Source organism: Mytilus galloprovincialis, chromosome 7 (genome assembly GCF_965363235.1).
Source record: "Mytilus galloprovincialis chromosome 7, xbMytGall1.hap1.1, whole genome shotgun sequence".
NCBI classification, from domain to species: Eukaryota; Metazoa; Mollusca; class Bivalvia; order Mytilida; family Mytilidae; genus Mytilus; species Mytilus galloprovincialis.
In genome coordinates, this window is record NC_134844.1 from 83,357,292 (window position 1) to 83,373,571 (window position 16,280).

At 31.4% G+C, this 16,280-nt stretch overlaps 1 protein-coding gene across 1 annotated transcript in view; it reads left to right on the top strand.

The window, feature by feature from the left end:
* The window catches only part of LOC143083833 (lipoxygenase homology domain-containing protein 1-like), a 69,499-nt gene that overhangs the window by 36,513 nt on the left and 16,706 nt on the right, over positions 1–16,280 (top strand). The window contains exons 23-38 of the mRNA XM_076260214.1: positions 149–235; positions 929–1,280; positions 1,603–1,757; positions 2,286–2,419; positions 3,153–3,301; positions 3,651–3,755; positions 4,446–4,554; positions 4,987–5,174; positions 5,648–5,823; positions 6,238–6,354; positions 8,146–8,181; positions 10,105–10,267; positions 11,124–11,278; positions 11,646–11,858; positions 13,582–13,744; positions 15,743–15,939. Of these exons, the coding sequence (XP_076116329.1) occupies positions 149–235; positions 929–1,280; positions 1,603–1,757; positions 2,286–2,419; positions 3,153–3,301; positions 3,651–3,755; positions 4,446–4,554; positions 4,987–5,174; positions 5,648–5,823; positions 6,238–6,354; positions 8,146–8,181; positions 10,105–10,267; positions 11,124–11,278; positions 11,646–11,858; positions 13,582–13,744; positions 15,743–15,939 (2,499 nt within the window). The remainder of the gene's footprint in view (positions 1–148; positions 236–928; positions 1,281–1,602; positions 1,758–2,285; positions 2,420–3,152; positions 3,302–3,650; positions 3,756–4,445; positions 4,555–4,986; positions 5,175–5,647; positions 5,824–6,237; positions 6,355–8,145; positions 8,182–10,104; positions 10,268–11,123; positions 11,279–11,645; positions 11,859–13,581; positions 13,745–15,742; positions 15,940–16,280) is intronic.

A 16,280-nucleotide genomic window follows, 5' to 3' on the forward strand; every position in this document is an offset into this window, starting at 1 on the left:
TTTCATTTATAATTTTAACTAGATTTGAACATAGAGTGTATTTGTGATCAAGTATCCAGTATTATAGGAACTCTCAATATCTCTGGTTGATATTCTTGTATTTATGTATCCCTATATTTGAAATGTAGTATATGTTATTTTATTACAGATTGAAGCATTAGATGTTGGTCAGATATCAAAGATCAGAATTGGACATGATGCCAAGAAATTGGCGTCTGGTTGGCATTTAAATAAGGTGAGATTCATTATATCAGGCAAGAATTGTAGAATTTATTTTAATATTGTTATATTTGTTCTGGATAGACCTTAATTAGTTTTTGAGAGTAAAAAATACTGTTCTCAAAAGTCAATCAATAACTAGTGAATACATACGATCCTGTTGTCTTAAAATCTCCAATGTTCTGTTCAAAAGTTTAGATATTCTTAAAGTCTTCTTTTCTTGAAAATATCTCCGGACCTGAAAAATGACTTTTCTCCTTATGAAATCTAGGTTAAGCCAAACATCTTTTATTGGTAAATAATAATGGGAATTAGACAATTCATCCCACTTTCAAAGGTCTTTTCAAAACAATTTGAATATTCTAGTGTCAATTATTATCATTTGTAAATCTGTACAACTAGTGAATATAACCTAACACATATGTTCACATGCATTATACAAAAGGTCAAATTTATGCAGTTGGAACTGAGGTATGGAAATGCCCCAAAAAAAATTGAAAGAAATTAAGTTAAATATTTTGAAAAGAAAAAAAATCAAATTTAATTAAAAAAAAATTGCATTTCTGTAAATAAAGCATACAATTATTGTAATATCCTGATACAAGATATTTCAGGTTTTAAAATCCCAAAGCTGGTTCTTATTTTTTATAAACTGAGATTCCCGAAGCTTGCCATACCAAATTTTATTTTCTTCTTAATTTCATGTCAGGTGCTTATTAGGAGAAGACCAAGAGCTGGAACAAAGAAAAGACGAAAGAAGAAAGGTCCAACGGAACAGGAAAGACGGAAAGAAATTCTAGCTGAAGTTCATGATGATTCAGAGTCAGATTCAAGCTCCTCTAGCACTCCACGAAGACGCAGAAGCACATCAAGAAAAAGTAGAAAACCCAGCTTGAAAAAGATTGAAGAAGAGGATGTTGTTGATGTTTATGACGGAGAAGAAACAGAAGATTATTGGTTCTTTGTTGACCGCTGGTTTGATTCATCTGAAGATGACAAAGCTATTGAGAGAGAATTGTTACCAACTGATGAGCAGGGAAAAGCACTTCATGGTTTAGAGGGTATGTTCTGCTTAAATAAATGCTAAAGAATTTAAAATCACTTTCATTTCTGTTACAACACTTTTGTAGCTGATATTCCTAATTTTTTTGGCAAAATGAATTCAGTGAAATCAGCATCATGACTACCTACAATTATTAGTATACCTGTATATGAAAATTCTGCTGGCCTTTTTCGTTTATTACTTGATCATGATCCTCCTGATTTATCTGCAATGAGACAACTGAGTCAGTCGAAAAAATGAAAAAAAAATGCATAGAAATTATACATAGGTTAGAAACTAATGTTACATTGTAAATTATTAATCATTAATATCTATTACAGAGGTAGAGTACACAGTTAAAGTTTACACTGGTAAAACAAGTGGAGCAGGAACTGATGCTAATGTCTTTATCAACTTGTACGGTGAAAAACATGATTCTGGTGAGCGACCGCTCAAAGATTCCGCTGACAACATGAACAAGTTTGAAACAGGAAAAGTAAGTCTGTGTTTATCTACTGTATTTCTTTCTTTTATTCCTCAAATAATTTAATTTTGGATGTAACGCGTCATCTGATTAGCTGACGTTATTTTGTTATGAGCCCATACACATAATTTAGTCATGTGACCGTGACGTCATCAACGTTTTTTCATGGTTTTCTACGTTTTAAAATGGAATTTAGAATTAAATTATAAGAAATGACTGTAATATTTTTTCTGTCTATTCGAAATAACATAAAAAATGTGGTGCACACTGCTAAATAACCCGCTACACGCGTTATTCAGTGTGCACCACATTTTTTATGTTATTTCTTCATAGACAGAAAAAATATTACAGTCATTCCTTAAATAAAGCCTAAATAATTCATTATTCAAATTCTTTTTAAAAGGAATTTATTATTAATAGTAGTTTGAAAAATCAAAAAAAAAAAGATATTTTCAATTTCAGTGCATAAAATTCAGAAGGTTTTCTGTTCCCATATTTTTTATTAATTTTACTGTAACATATGTTTTGTTTCATTTACAGCTTGATACCTTTAATCTAAAGGCCATTGACTTAGGAAAACTTGTCAAACTAAAAGTTCGCCATGACAACAAAGGTATAGGAGCAGCCTGGTACCTAGATAAGATTGAAGTTGTGGATAACAGGAGGAAGAAAACGTAAATACTTTGCATTAATCAAAATTCAAAAAAATGATACTGTTTACTTAAAATGGGATTTCATAAACAGAGAACACGGAAGAGGTATTCATTTCTGCAATTTCAGGAATTGATGCATACAAATTATTCTATCAAAATTTAAGATGCACTTTTATTTTGACAAAATTATGCGATGTAGTTATTTAGATAGATAGATTTCCATTAAAAAAGTCTACCACATTTATCTAGTTTGACACCAGCACTATAATTAAAACCTATGGTAACATGGCATCGCCCATATGATGATATTGTCATGCAGTCTAAGACAATAACAATCAAAACCAAGGAGTAAACAAAGACTCACAATACCAAAGGACATTTACATGTTTAAATAATAAATAAGAAACAACACGAACTCCACTAAAAACTGGGAGTGAAATCAGGTGCTCTAAGTCTAAGTTATATTGACCCCATGATATTTTCATGTGACTTCTGTGTGTAAAATGAAATCAGATGCAATAAAACTGAATGTTATATCAATCCAAGGGTCACTAAACAACAAAAACAATGCTTGTTAACCAAAATAGACATACAGAAGTAAAGATAGGGTGTGCAAAAAAAATAATACAATATTGTTATAACAGACAAAAACACAGCTACATGAGAACATTACAAGATAAAACTATCAATGGACACCTCACAATTAACACTAATCTTATATGATTGTTATTTATATTTTCTCACCTATTTATAGGTATTACTTCCTGTGCCAGAAGTGGTTGGCTGTAGGTAAAGATGATGGTCAGATTTCAAGGGAGTTAATTCCTGTTGACAAATCTGTCCTGGAGAAATCAGTAGGAAAGAAAGATGGTGCTAGACAAGATGTAGCATTAGAAATTAAAGGTAAAGATTGACAGAATTTGAAAATTCCTTTAGTTTACCTAGTTCTATGACTTTTCTCTAATCACAAATTATCAGATTGAGATGTAAAGGTCAGTTTGCTTAGTGGGGTTCTTTTTCCAAAGCATCTAGAAATTTTGACGAATTATAGCTTCCCATTTCCCATTTTTCACTTGTTATTTCTTTTTAAAGGGTTTGAAGAAGTTAAGGAAAACACTTATTATCAATAGATTTTATAATTATTAGCTGTATCAGCACAATTCTGAAACATTTGATGATGATATTAAATAATTAGTAATCTGTTAAAATGGGAAAAAAAAGTTACTGTAAATGGTTCATTTATTTATTTCAGCTGCCATGACAACGTACTACACCAAGGTAGTGACAGGAACTGTATCAGGTGCTGGGACAGATGCTAATGTTTACATGGTACTGTATGGAGATCAGGATCATACAGGTATTGTGTTTTATTTAAGAATTGAATGCTTCTTTTTGTAACTTTATTGGGGTGTAAAAGCGTTGACTGAAGTACATTTTGTATGAAGCGTGGAAGCACTTTATTCTAAAAATGTATGCACGGTCAACGCTTTTACAACCCGATGAAGTTACAAAAAGAAGTATTGAATACTTATAATTACATTTTTTAGCTAGGATCATGAAAACACGATGTTTATCAAGTTTTTATTTAATTCTCCTGTGCACTTCATTGTGGGACCTTGTGTCATCATGAATGATAAATTTAATTGTGTCATGCAATTGCTTAAGGAATAACGCAAGATGTGCTGTTAGCCAATCAGAATAACGTATCATAATGAAACATACATCTAATGTAATTATTATCAAGATCAAGATCATTCTTATTTTTCAAAGCAATTAATAAAACAGGATGAAAATATGTAAATATTCTTGAAACCATATGGTGAAAGTCAAATGTCTACCATGTATTTCAAGGGGATAATAAGGAAACTGAAGATGGCCAGCAATGGAAATGTCCTTAAAAATTTGTTTAATTACTACAATAATATGATTTTATCAGTTTTCCTGTATTTTGAAATTTTTAATGTGGTATTATTTTGGTAATTTTTCTGTGCAATAATTTTTAAGATATACCTTTTTATATGAGAATACAATTTTTATATATTTACAGATAAAATGTTTTTGAAGTCATCCATGACGTATAAAAATAAGTTTGAATCTGGTCACACTGATGAGTTTATCCTGGAGGCTGTCAACATTGGTAAACTACTGAAGATCAAGTTAGTATACTTAAACATTATGATGATATTACATTTATAAAAGAAGGTCATGTGAAATGATTGACAATGAGACAACTATCCATTTAATTATAAGAGTGGATATAAGCAACTGTTGGCAACTGAATGGCCTTGGACAATGAGAAAACTTCTAGTCCTCTATAAAAGGCCTAGACATGAATATGTGAAACAATTCAAACAAAAAAAAAACATTTAAATAAAAAAAATTATAATGATGATACATGCAGTAGGTACAAATGGTCTAAACAGATAAAAATTAGTACAATTAGTAGACAACGATTTCGGTTGTAAAGTAGGTAATACTGAAATGAATAGTTATTTAATAAATATAGAGTAGTTGACTTATTTAGTTGTAACATAAATATTCCTGTGTAAACATACTGCAAATCCTATTTTTGATCATTACCATTTCAGAATAGGCCATGACAACTCAGGTTTACTTGGTGCTGCCTGGTTCCTAGATAAAGTTATCATAGATGCCCCGTCTCTGGGCTGTAGCTGGACTTTCCCTTGTAACAAATGGCTGGCAGACAATAAGGACGATTGTCAGTTAGAGAGGGAACTGTGGCCACAGGAATTGGAAACTGTCGAATATAATCCTTGTAAGTTAGAATTTTCCCACAGGAAACTATTTGCTGATGTCAAGTATAAATTGAAAGATAACTTTACCCAGAAAAAGGGGTTTTATAATCTAAGTCGCAGAACTTTACCAAACAGGAGCTAAACAAAATTAGAAATGAATTTTTTTGCAATCATAGATCAACAGACAAATTTCTACAATAACATAAAAAAAATGCTGTATACAAATTTAGTATCAGAATCTGAATGGCATATCTAATTAATGTAGATCAATTCTGTCTCAGTTTTACTATAGTTATTGTGTTGTGAACCAAAATTTACCATTCATTCAACACAGAAATGTAATCTTTGAGCAGGGGATGATGTTGCATGAACTCTTTGTTATTAAAATTTTGAATGACTGTTTCTATTAGTTTAAACATATTTTATTGTTCAAAAATGACAAATTGAATAGACACAAGTTTTTCAACTTAGTAATGTCTTTGTCTTGTTTCAGGTGTTCCATATGAGATCAAAACATATACAGCAGATGAACGAGGAGCAGGTACCTCAGCCAATGTTTATATATGTCTGTATGGAAAGGAGGTTATCACAGAGGAGAAACCATTGTGTTCTAAACGAGATAGAGATGGCAAATTCAAGAGAGGAAAAATGGATCTCTTCACAGTGGAGGTAAGTGTGATAAAAGGAGATGATAGAAAATTGATACGGAGAGATAGATTTTAACCTTTTTATTGTCACAACTAGACGGAATTCAAATCTTCAGTTGCTTGTGATGATTGCATACAAGTTACAAAATTGCTATATTTTTACTTTGGAGTTCATTGACTCAAACATTTTGCTTTATTTTTATAAATGCAGAAAATAATTTAATAAATTGATCTTTCCAATAATTTAATAAATTGGTCTTTCCAGTAATCTGATAAGTTAAGCATTTCAATAATTTGAACATGCTTGTTATTTTTTCTAAAGGAATCTCCTTTTAATATGTGTAATATTTATTACTTTGTGAACTTATAATAGTTATTGCAACTGTGAAAGCTTCCAAACTCTTAGTTAACTGATTGATAATGTTTTGTTTGATAGATGGAGGATGTTGGAGATTCTATAGAGAAGTTACGTATCTGGCATGACAATGAAGGGATGACTGCAGGCTGGAAATTAGACAAAATAGAAGTCAGAAAACTCCATGATTCTAATAAGGTAATTAATACTAGTTAGGATGCTTAATGATACTTGTATTGCCTTATTTAATCTTATAACTGCTCCTGCTGCATTAAGAGCTCTGTCCCCAATATTTAGGTTAAAGATGAAGAGATTTCTGAAAAGTATTTTTGATTGAAAGAGAAAGTTCAGAAAATTATCAATTTTAGTAGTTTTATAGAAAGTAAGCTGATGAAATAACCATTAATTTTTCAGTGCTTGTTTTCAATTTTATCAGAATTTGATTTGACCTTACTGCTTTTAAACTAACCTCAAACTAAATAGCAATTTATCCTGTGTCAGTGTTACAGTGCTAAATAAATTATATGACAAAAACAAAGATTGAACATCTCAACAACCTACAGGAAGCCAAATAATCTCCTTTATTGTAACACTTGACTAAAAAAAATCAATGGTAATTCCTATTTATGCATAAAACCCAATAGAAAACCAAATTACAATTACAATGTAGTAAATTATCCTCCTGCTTTATTTTTAGAAACAAAAGGTAAGAAAACTAGTACAAACAAAAGACAAATAAATATCTTTAGATACAACTCACATTAACAAACTTATTTTTTTTAGAATAAAGACTACTTCTGTAGTGAAATATGATACTAATGCTTTATTACACATACTTGTCATTATGAGGACTGTCATATGATCATGAAATCATACACTACTGTTTCTAACATTTCCTACTATTACCCACTATTACACATACTTGTCATTACGAGGACTGTCAAATGATCATGAAATAATACACTACTGTTTCTAACATTTCCTAGTTCTTGCCATCATGCAATCGTAATATTTTTAATGTTTTCCTGAAGACACACCTCCTGTAATACACACTTTATCTGCTAACACTATGTCTTAGACTAATACGATTTGTTCTTGTCATTCAATCTTCTCAATATCTTATGTCTTCTAAAGGGATCAACACATCAGGTTTGTATATTGTTGTAACCATAGTAATATTAGTTGGCATAGTAACAGAAAGGCTGATTCAGAATCCATTTAAATTTATTTGAAGAATGTGTTTCTCATCAGGGTTTTATCATATAAATGTTTTGAGTAATATATTGATGGCTTTTTATCTTGAAAGATAATTGCTTGATTCCAAACCTTAATATTCTGTCAAACAACATGTACTTGGTTTTTTGATGACACAATTTTACATCATTAGTGCATATGTTTGGTGTAAAATCTGTCACAGTTAGCCAAGCTAAAGGAAAGAATTTCATCATTAGAATAGTTTCTGTTTCTCTTCTAAGATTAATGGAAAATATGAAATTAACATAAGTACAGTTGAATGATAAGCGAATCCAGAAATTTTCATAAGTGGGGGTCCCCCGGCTGCCTTAGAGGGACTTGCTTCAGTCATGTTTCTGTCAATCCCTAAAAGATCAACTAAATAATGTCCTAAGGAAGGGGGACACAGACAACCTGCTCCCCTAAATCCACATCTGTACAGAGATGTTATTACAATTTCAAGATATCAAAACAACTTTTTTAGTTTAAATTACAGGGATCGAGTTTTTCCATAAAACTCAGAAAAAATATAAGAAAAATTGCTGACAAATAAGATGAACCAATTCTTAAAATAGAGTTTCTGAATAAGCCTTTTTTCTTTATTTTTGATTACAACTAATAACAATTATTATTAATTCCCATATTTATATCTTTATATTGAATGTTGTATTACATGTATCTTTATTTAAAAACAGATTATATATGTTACATTCATTTTAAACAGTTAAGTTCAAATGCTTATATTTTAATCTTCAGTTAGATGCAAAGTTCCAGAGGAAACCCAGTGTGGATGTAGGTTTCTGTTTTTGTAGTTGCTAGCTAAATTTGAATGACCTTTTACTGTTGTGGTTGCTAGCTTAATTTGAATGACCTTCAACTGTTGTGGTTGCTAGCTAAATTTGAATGACCTTCAACTGTTGTGGTTGCTTGCTAAATTTGAATGACCTTGAACTGTTGTGGTTGATAGCTAAATATGAATGACCTTTAACTGTTATGAATGACCTTTAACTGTTGTGGTTAATAGCTAAATATGAATGACCTTTAACTGTTGTGGTTAATAGCTAAATATGAATGACCTTTAACTGTTGTGGTTGATAGCTAAATTTGAATGACCTTTAGCTGTTGTGGTTGATAGCTAAATTTGAATGACCTTTAACTGTTGTGGTTGATAGCTAAATATGAATGACCTTTAACTGTTGTGGTTGATAGCTAAATATGAATGACCTTTAACTGTTGTGGTTGATAGCTAAATATGAATGACCTTTAGCTGTTGTGGTTGATAGCTAAATTTGAATGACCTTTAACTGTTGTGGTTGATAGCTAAATATGAATGACCTTCAACTGTTGTGGTTGATAGCTAAATATGAATGACCTTTAACTGTTGTGGTTGATAGCTAAATTTGAATGACCTTCAACTGTTGTGGTTGCTTGCTAAATTTGAATGACCTTTAACTGTTGTGATTGCTACCTGAATTTGAATGACCGTTAAATGTTGTGGTTGCTTGCTAAATTTAAATGACCTTCAACTCTTGTGGTTGCTTGGTAAATATGAATGACCTTTAACTGTTGTGTTTGCTAGCTAAAACTGAATGTTCATTTGTCCTTCAGCTAACTAGAGTTGTTATATATTTGCTCGCTATGTTAATGCAGTTATTTTGTGTTACTGTTTGCTGTTTGTTATGTTTTGTTCAAAATGTTTGCAATATTTTAGTACTCCTGTATGCATCATATTTTAAAGATTTTGGGTTATCTTGAGGCTAGAAGTTTTAAAGCCAAGAGACACAACCATTTATTTTCATAATTTCTAAAATTTAGAAATTTAAAACCCATTTTTCTACATAAGAATAAAATCTTTGTATATAATACTGAGAAAAAAAAGTAAATGTCAAACGACATCCCACAAAAATAACCCTCCAAGTCTCTTTAATGTTGCTTTGTTGTCAGTGTGTTGCTGATTTTGTGTATTCAGTGTCCTATACCCTTAACCTTTCCCCAGTAATATGACTGTGAATTCATTTACTCTCGTAGATAATTGTTTTATTAGATTAAATTCAAATGATTTCACAGTTTTCATCTTGACTTTTTTTCTTCAATTTTCTGAAAAAAAATTAATATGAAAATAAGTGTAAATTTAAAGTTAGATACATTTAGAAAGAATAATAGGCATTGTTGCATTACCTTTGTCTTCCGTAGAAGATGCGTTTTGTGTTCTGTTCATTTTTAAATTTGTGATTTTGAAAAAAATTTACAACAAGTGTTTAGCTGTTAACTTTGAAAAATCAATATGTTGTGTACATTTTATCATTTTGAATTTGAACAAGGTGAACCAACACCTGAAGTGGTTATTGTGCAGTTGGGTAATAGTGGGTGGATACCGAAAGGTATTCAAAGTTGTCTTTCACTATAGATAAGTAAAATAAAACAATAAAGACAACAACAATTTATCATTTTGTACGAATTATCGTTTGTACAAAAAAGATGTACAAATAATTAAAATATGAAAGTCAAAAGTTGCAATTCCGGATGCCATAATTCACTCACCTGTTCAAACAAATTATAAAGAATTATTTTTGTATTTTGTAAATAGGGTGTACTGTATGGTCATAAAATAACAATTTTATACAGTGTGTATCAATTCTTTTTATCACCAATATTCATATTATAAAAGATAACATGTGTTTTGAAATATAACTTAAAATAATACTTTGATTGAAGGGGTCTGACACCTATGTCTTCCATTGTGGTCGATGGTTAGCTAGAGACGAAGATGACTACAGTACCTCAAGGGAGTTGATTCCTGATCAGAAATTACAAGAGGTTATGACATCTTCAGGACAGTCAAAGGTCAAAGAGGTCAAACTCAGGGATAAACTCAAAAGTAAGTCAGATACCTTTTGTCTTTGTAAATATTTTTTCTGAAACTTTTAACCTTTGAAGATGTTGTCAACCAGCTAAGAGAAATGTTTGGAGGGGTAGTTTTAATTTGCATATTGTCTGGTATAAATTAAGGTTAAATTCTGAGTTTTATAATCAAAATAGATTAGGATGGATGTCAGATGCAACTATTTAAATCACATATTGTTTATCAAATATTTTTCCAAGTGGTCTCTGGTTTTTGCAATGAACATTTGTAAAGTCAATATATATAAAAAAGAAGATGTGGTATGATTGCCAATGAGACAACTATCCACAAAAGACCAAAATGACACAGACATTAACAACTATAGGTCACTGTACGGCCTTCAACAATGAGCAAAGCCCATACCGCATAGTCAGTATGTATAGATATACAATGGTAAGACCAGATAAAGGTCAAATGGTTTCCGTTAGCATTAAAACATATTGAAAATCATGTTATATAATCATACATAGCTGTATCTTTAGTGAATATAAAGTTTATTTGTCATTTCATATTGCTTTAGGATTTACTAGGATAAAAGCCTTTGTAAATCAAAATTTCTTTGAATAATTCATCATTGCACATCTATTTGGGATTCGAGCGTCACTGATGAGTCTTTTGTAGACGAAACGCACGTCTGGCGTATATTCAAAAATTTACTGGGTATATGTGATGAGTTTATCTATTGTTTCACAAGTCATTAAAAGTATTAAAACAAAAAACATTTCTACATTTAAAATAAGAAAAAGGCCACCTTTTTGTGTCAACATTACAACGGAAAAAATCTTTTACATAGAAAATTGTTTAAAACCAAATATTGACTATACTTTTACAGAGAAGAATTATGAAGTGAGTGTATTTACTGGTGATGAGAGCAGTGCTGGTACAGACGCAAATGTCTTCCTCAATATTGTTGGTGAAAATGGTGATGCTGGAGAGAGAAAACTTGTCAAGTCTGAGACTCACATGGATAAGTTTGAGAGAAATCATGTAAGATACTGCAGACAATTATAACTACACCATGTTTAGATATAGCATTGAAAGTCCTTTATCTTATGTAACATCAACTACCTGGTTATTAGAACATTGCAACATGTGTTTTTGTTTCCTATTACCACATTTCTATGTTTGAAACTGCATCATTAGATAACTGTGTATTATCTATACATTCGCAAGGCATATTTAAAGTTTTAAAAATTTAGAAATGTTTCTGTTTTAAGTGTAGGAAAAAGTTATTTTGTTGTGTTTTGCTAGTCTCATTTTATCAAACATATTGTAGTAGACAGAGGGGATATTTATAGTAGAGCAGAGAATACCATACCTATGTTTTAAATTATAGTTTTTTTATTGTTTGTAGTGTGATGTTTTCAAAATTGAAGCTGTCGACCTTGGAAAATTATACAAGGTCAAGGTTCGCCATGACAATTCAAGTTTCTTCAAATCAGCGTGGTACTTAGGGAAGATAGAAATAAAAGATCCCACAAACAATGAGGTATATGTGTTCTACTGTGAGAGATGGCTGGCAAAGAATAAAGATGACGGCAAGATTGAAAGGTCACTTTATGTCAAGGTGAGTGAAGTTATGAGGTCAAAGTAAGAATAAGTCTTAGTTCGCTTTGTTTTTGTCGAGCCTGCAACTTGTGTTGCAGAAAGCTAGACATAGGGATAGTGATCCGGCGGCGGCGGCGGCGGCTACGGCGGCGGCGGCGGTGTTAGCTCACTTCTTAAAAGCTATATATTTTAGAAGGTGGAAGGCCTGGATGCTTCATATTTTGTATATAGATGCCTCATGTTACGAAGTTTCCGTCAGTCACATGTCCATTGTCCTTGACCTCATTTTCATGGTTCAGTGACCACTTGAAAAAAAAGTTCAGATTTTTTGCAATGTTAAATTCTCTCTTACTGTAAGTAATAGGATAACTATATTTAGTATGTGCGTACCTTGCAAGGTCCTCATGCCCGTCAGACAGTTTTCACTTGACCTCAACCTCATTTCATGGATCAGTGAACAAGGTTAAGTTTTGGTGGTCAAGTCCATATCTCAGATACTATAAGCAATAGGTCTAGTATATTCAGTGTATGGAAGGACTGTAAGGTATACATGTCCAACTGGCAGGTGTCATCTGACCTTGACCTCATTTTCATGGTTCAGCGGTTATAGTTAAGTTTTTGTGTTTCGGTCTGTTTTTCTCATACTTTATGCAATAGGTCTACTATATTTGTTGTATGGAATGATTGTAAGGTGTACATGTCTAGCGGGCAGATGTCATCTGACCTTGACCTCATTTTCATGGTTCAGTGGTCAAAGTTAAGTTTTTGAGTTTTGGTCTTTTTATCTAATACTATATGTCATAGGTCAACTATATTTTGTGTACGGAAATATTTTATGATCTATATGTCAGTCGTGCAGGTTTTATTTGACCTTGACCTGGTTTTCAAGGTTCATTGCTCAGTGTTAAGTTTTTCTGTTTTGGTCTATTTTCTTAAACTATAAGCAATAGGTCAACTATATTTGTTGTATGGAAGCATTGTTAGCTGTACATGTCTGCCTGGCATATGGTTCAACTGACCTTGACCTCATTTTCATGGTTCATGTTAAGTTTATGTGACAGTTGTAATAAAGCTTTAGATTTAGGAGTATCAACATAATATCAATGATTAGTAAAGAAGGCGAGACATTTCTGTGTGTGCACTCTTGTGGTTTAATAGAGAGAGGATAACTTTAAGTAAGGATAAAAAAGTTAAAAGTTATGTAGGTCAAAGGTAGCTAAATTTTGTGTTATGGAAGATCATTGGTTAATTTGTCAGAGTCATGAACTTCAACCTTCCTCCAAGTTGAGTTCAAAAGTTTAAAGTTTAAAGATAGGAATATTTTTTTTCTCTGAAATTTAGACAAATTGACGCAAGCAAATGATGTTTCAGTAAAATAGCAGTTTTGGTACAATGTTACACCTGAACATACTAGCATTTTTTATGCCCCACCTACAATAGTAGAGGGGCATTATGTTTTCTGTTCTGTGCGTCCGTTCGTTCGTCCATTGGTTTGTTCGTCTGTCTGTCCCGCTTCAGGTTCAAGTTTTTGGTAAATGAATTTGAAGTCCAATCAACTTGAAACTTATTACACATGTTCCTTATGATATGATCTTTCTAATTTTAATGCCAAATTAGAGCTTTAAACCCGATTTAATGGTCCAATGAACATAGAAAATGATAGTGCGAGTGGGGCATCTGTGTACTATGTACACATTCTTGTTTATAACATAAAAGTATCTTTACTATTTTATTGTACACAGGGTTACACTGGTGAAATGGGGTCCAGCACAGGGTCTATCAACACCATGAAGTATGGTTCCAGTTTGAGTCTGGACTCCATGAAGAGTTCCAAGAGTCCGAGGATGAGCAGAAAACAGATGTCAATGGCCTCCAGTATAGTTGGAATACCTGAGGGAGAACAACGTATGTACCACAGAATTTTTGTGATCCTTGTTATTTTAAATTCTTTTTACAAAGTGTGGACCTTCTTGGCAACCATGCACATTATTTGTTTGTATAATTTCCTGTAGCTCGTTATTTTCACACTTTCTGATTTTAAAGATTTACATGCCAAATTTTTATATTTCATCTCTTCAATAATTTATTATGAATTTTATTAAGACATTTCGTTTATGATCCTTTTGTTACACACACTAAATTTCATCTCACAGCTACGTTAAATATTTTGTTAATATTTTTTTGTAAAGATATTGCTTATTCTTACCATTACTTTATTTGATATTAATACTATATGTAGGAAGTTGGAAAAAAATGTTGAAAGAATGTGGAGGTAATTGTGCACATCAATGCATTATATAACATATATGTAATTGTTGCACAAGAATATCTTGTTTTGAATGTTTAAAATGAAGTTTGGATCTCAATATTTTTTTTGCAATCTTGGTAGCCCAAATAAAAGCCTAGATATTTGATATCTAATGGATGTATTCATTTAGAAAACATTTTCATGCTAGCCTACTTTCAGTGCTGAAAAAAATAATTTCAAAATGTTGTTTAATGTTTGTCTTATAAAGACTATTGTCATGCAAAGAAGTCAAAATCCCTCATACTTGGCTTCAGTAGATTTATTTATGTTGTGGCTTTTACAGTACCAGTTCAAATTGCTTGAGAAGAAGTTGCATTTTAAAGAAAGTTAATTTAATTATTTAGTTATTATTTTTCCCTGTCAAGGCAAATTAAAAATTTGAGTTTCTTCAGAATTCTTTAATTACTGTGTTTCACTACATAAACCAAAAATATAGGGATTATAAATCACGAAATATTAGTCGATAGTAGAATGTAGTTATACCCCTTTATCCATTCATGTTGCTGCTATATTTTTCCTGCTTAACCTTTTGTATTGATAAGCAAATCAATGTCAGTATATGCCTATATTTGTTACCTGCTTTAGAATTGAAGATATGTAACATAGTTTTATTGCAGTAGTGTTGATAAATTTTAACCCAAATTGTGCTGTGATATTCATTGTTGTTAGTGTCAAGACCAAGGTTCTGGAAACAGTCAAATTTGCCAGTCATGACCTAAACTGAAAGCTATATGTCCTAAACGATAGATTTTGATTTAGGACAAATTTTATTTTTGACAGAAATGATTTCAGTGAATTCATTGAGATCAGGTTTCTTAATCGCTATTTTGCACATGATTCTGTTTTTTAGTCCCTTTCCTTTAATAAAACTACCATTCCAGTATAGTATGATAATTCTGAAGACCTTCTAATAACTATATTAACGCCTCAGGGAATTAGTAGCTAATGATTGCTTTTCATTATTACTTGTGTTTTTAATTCACACCTGGCATTGATCACAAGCTCAAAACTAATTTCATGAAGAAATTGAAATTCTTTGACAGCTGTCACCATTATTTAATTAGTTTTCAGCAAAGACCTGCATCATTTCTGATTTAAAAAAAATGGTTGTAAAATTCATGAAGTAAATTCAAAGAAACAGTCAATACAAGTTTGTGGGTGCTATGAATCTAGTGTGATTTCAACAATTTGAAAAAAGTACACCAACTTTTAAGTTATCTCAAAATGACAGAGATTGTGTCTGGGTATTTGGTCGAGACTCTTCTTTTTTGTATAAAATACTGGTCACGGCACCAAGTTATCTGTACAATAATAAATAAATAATTATAAAGAATAAATGAACCAATAAAATAAAGAATAGGGAAAAATAGCCTAGAATAAAATAATAAGGAAATCACAATGTAAAGAATATTTGTATGCATATGTCAGCTTCAGGTAAAATTATCGTTATCAAAAATTGAATAAATAACCAGTATATTGCTAGTTAAATGTAAAAAATATTAAAATTGTTACTCATTGACAGTGTTATGAGATTGACTAAGAAGTTTAAACACATTAATTATCAACATTAATATTTTTTATGTTATATATTACAGCTGTGAGTTATAAGATTAGTGTTGCCACGGGTGATGGAGATGACAATGGAACCGTCAGCAATGTCTACGTCGATATCTGTGGACCTAAGAATAAACATACTGGTAAACTGTTCCTGGACAAGGAGAAGTTTGAACCAGGCTGTACTGATTCTGTCACTGTGGATGCATTAGATGTGGAAGATGTCAGAAAAATAAAGGTAGGAGAAAGGCACAACACATGGCATTTAGGGCAATTTGATTTGAATACTGTTAATTGAGAAATTATTTCATGCATTTATTATTGCAACTTTTTAAGAAAAGACAAAAATGTAAGATTAAATTTTACAATTTTAGTGGAAAATCTGCTGACATATATATATATGTATCAGATATCAGAATTTTGTTTTTTAATATTGCAATACTCACCTTTTGCATTAATAAATACCTAATAGTTTCTTAATTTTCAGTATATTTATTATACCCCTGCTTTGAAAAAGGGGGGTATACTGTTTTACCTCTTGTCTGTCCATCCATCCATTCATCCATCAGTCCGTCCAAC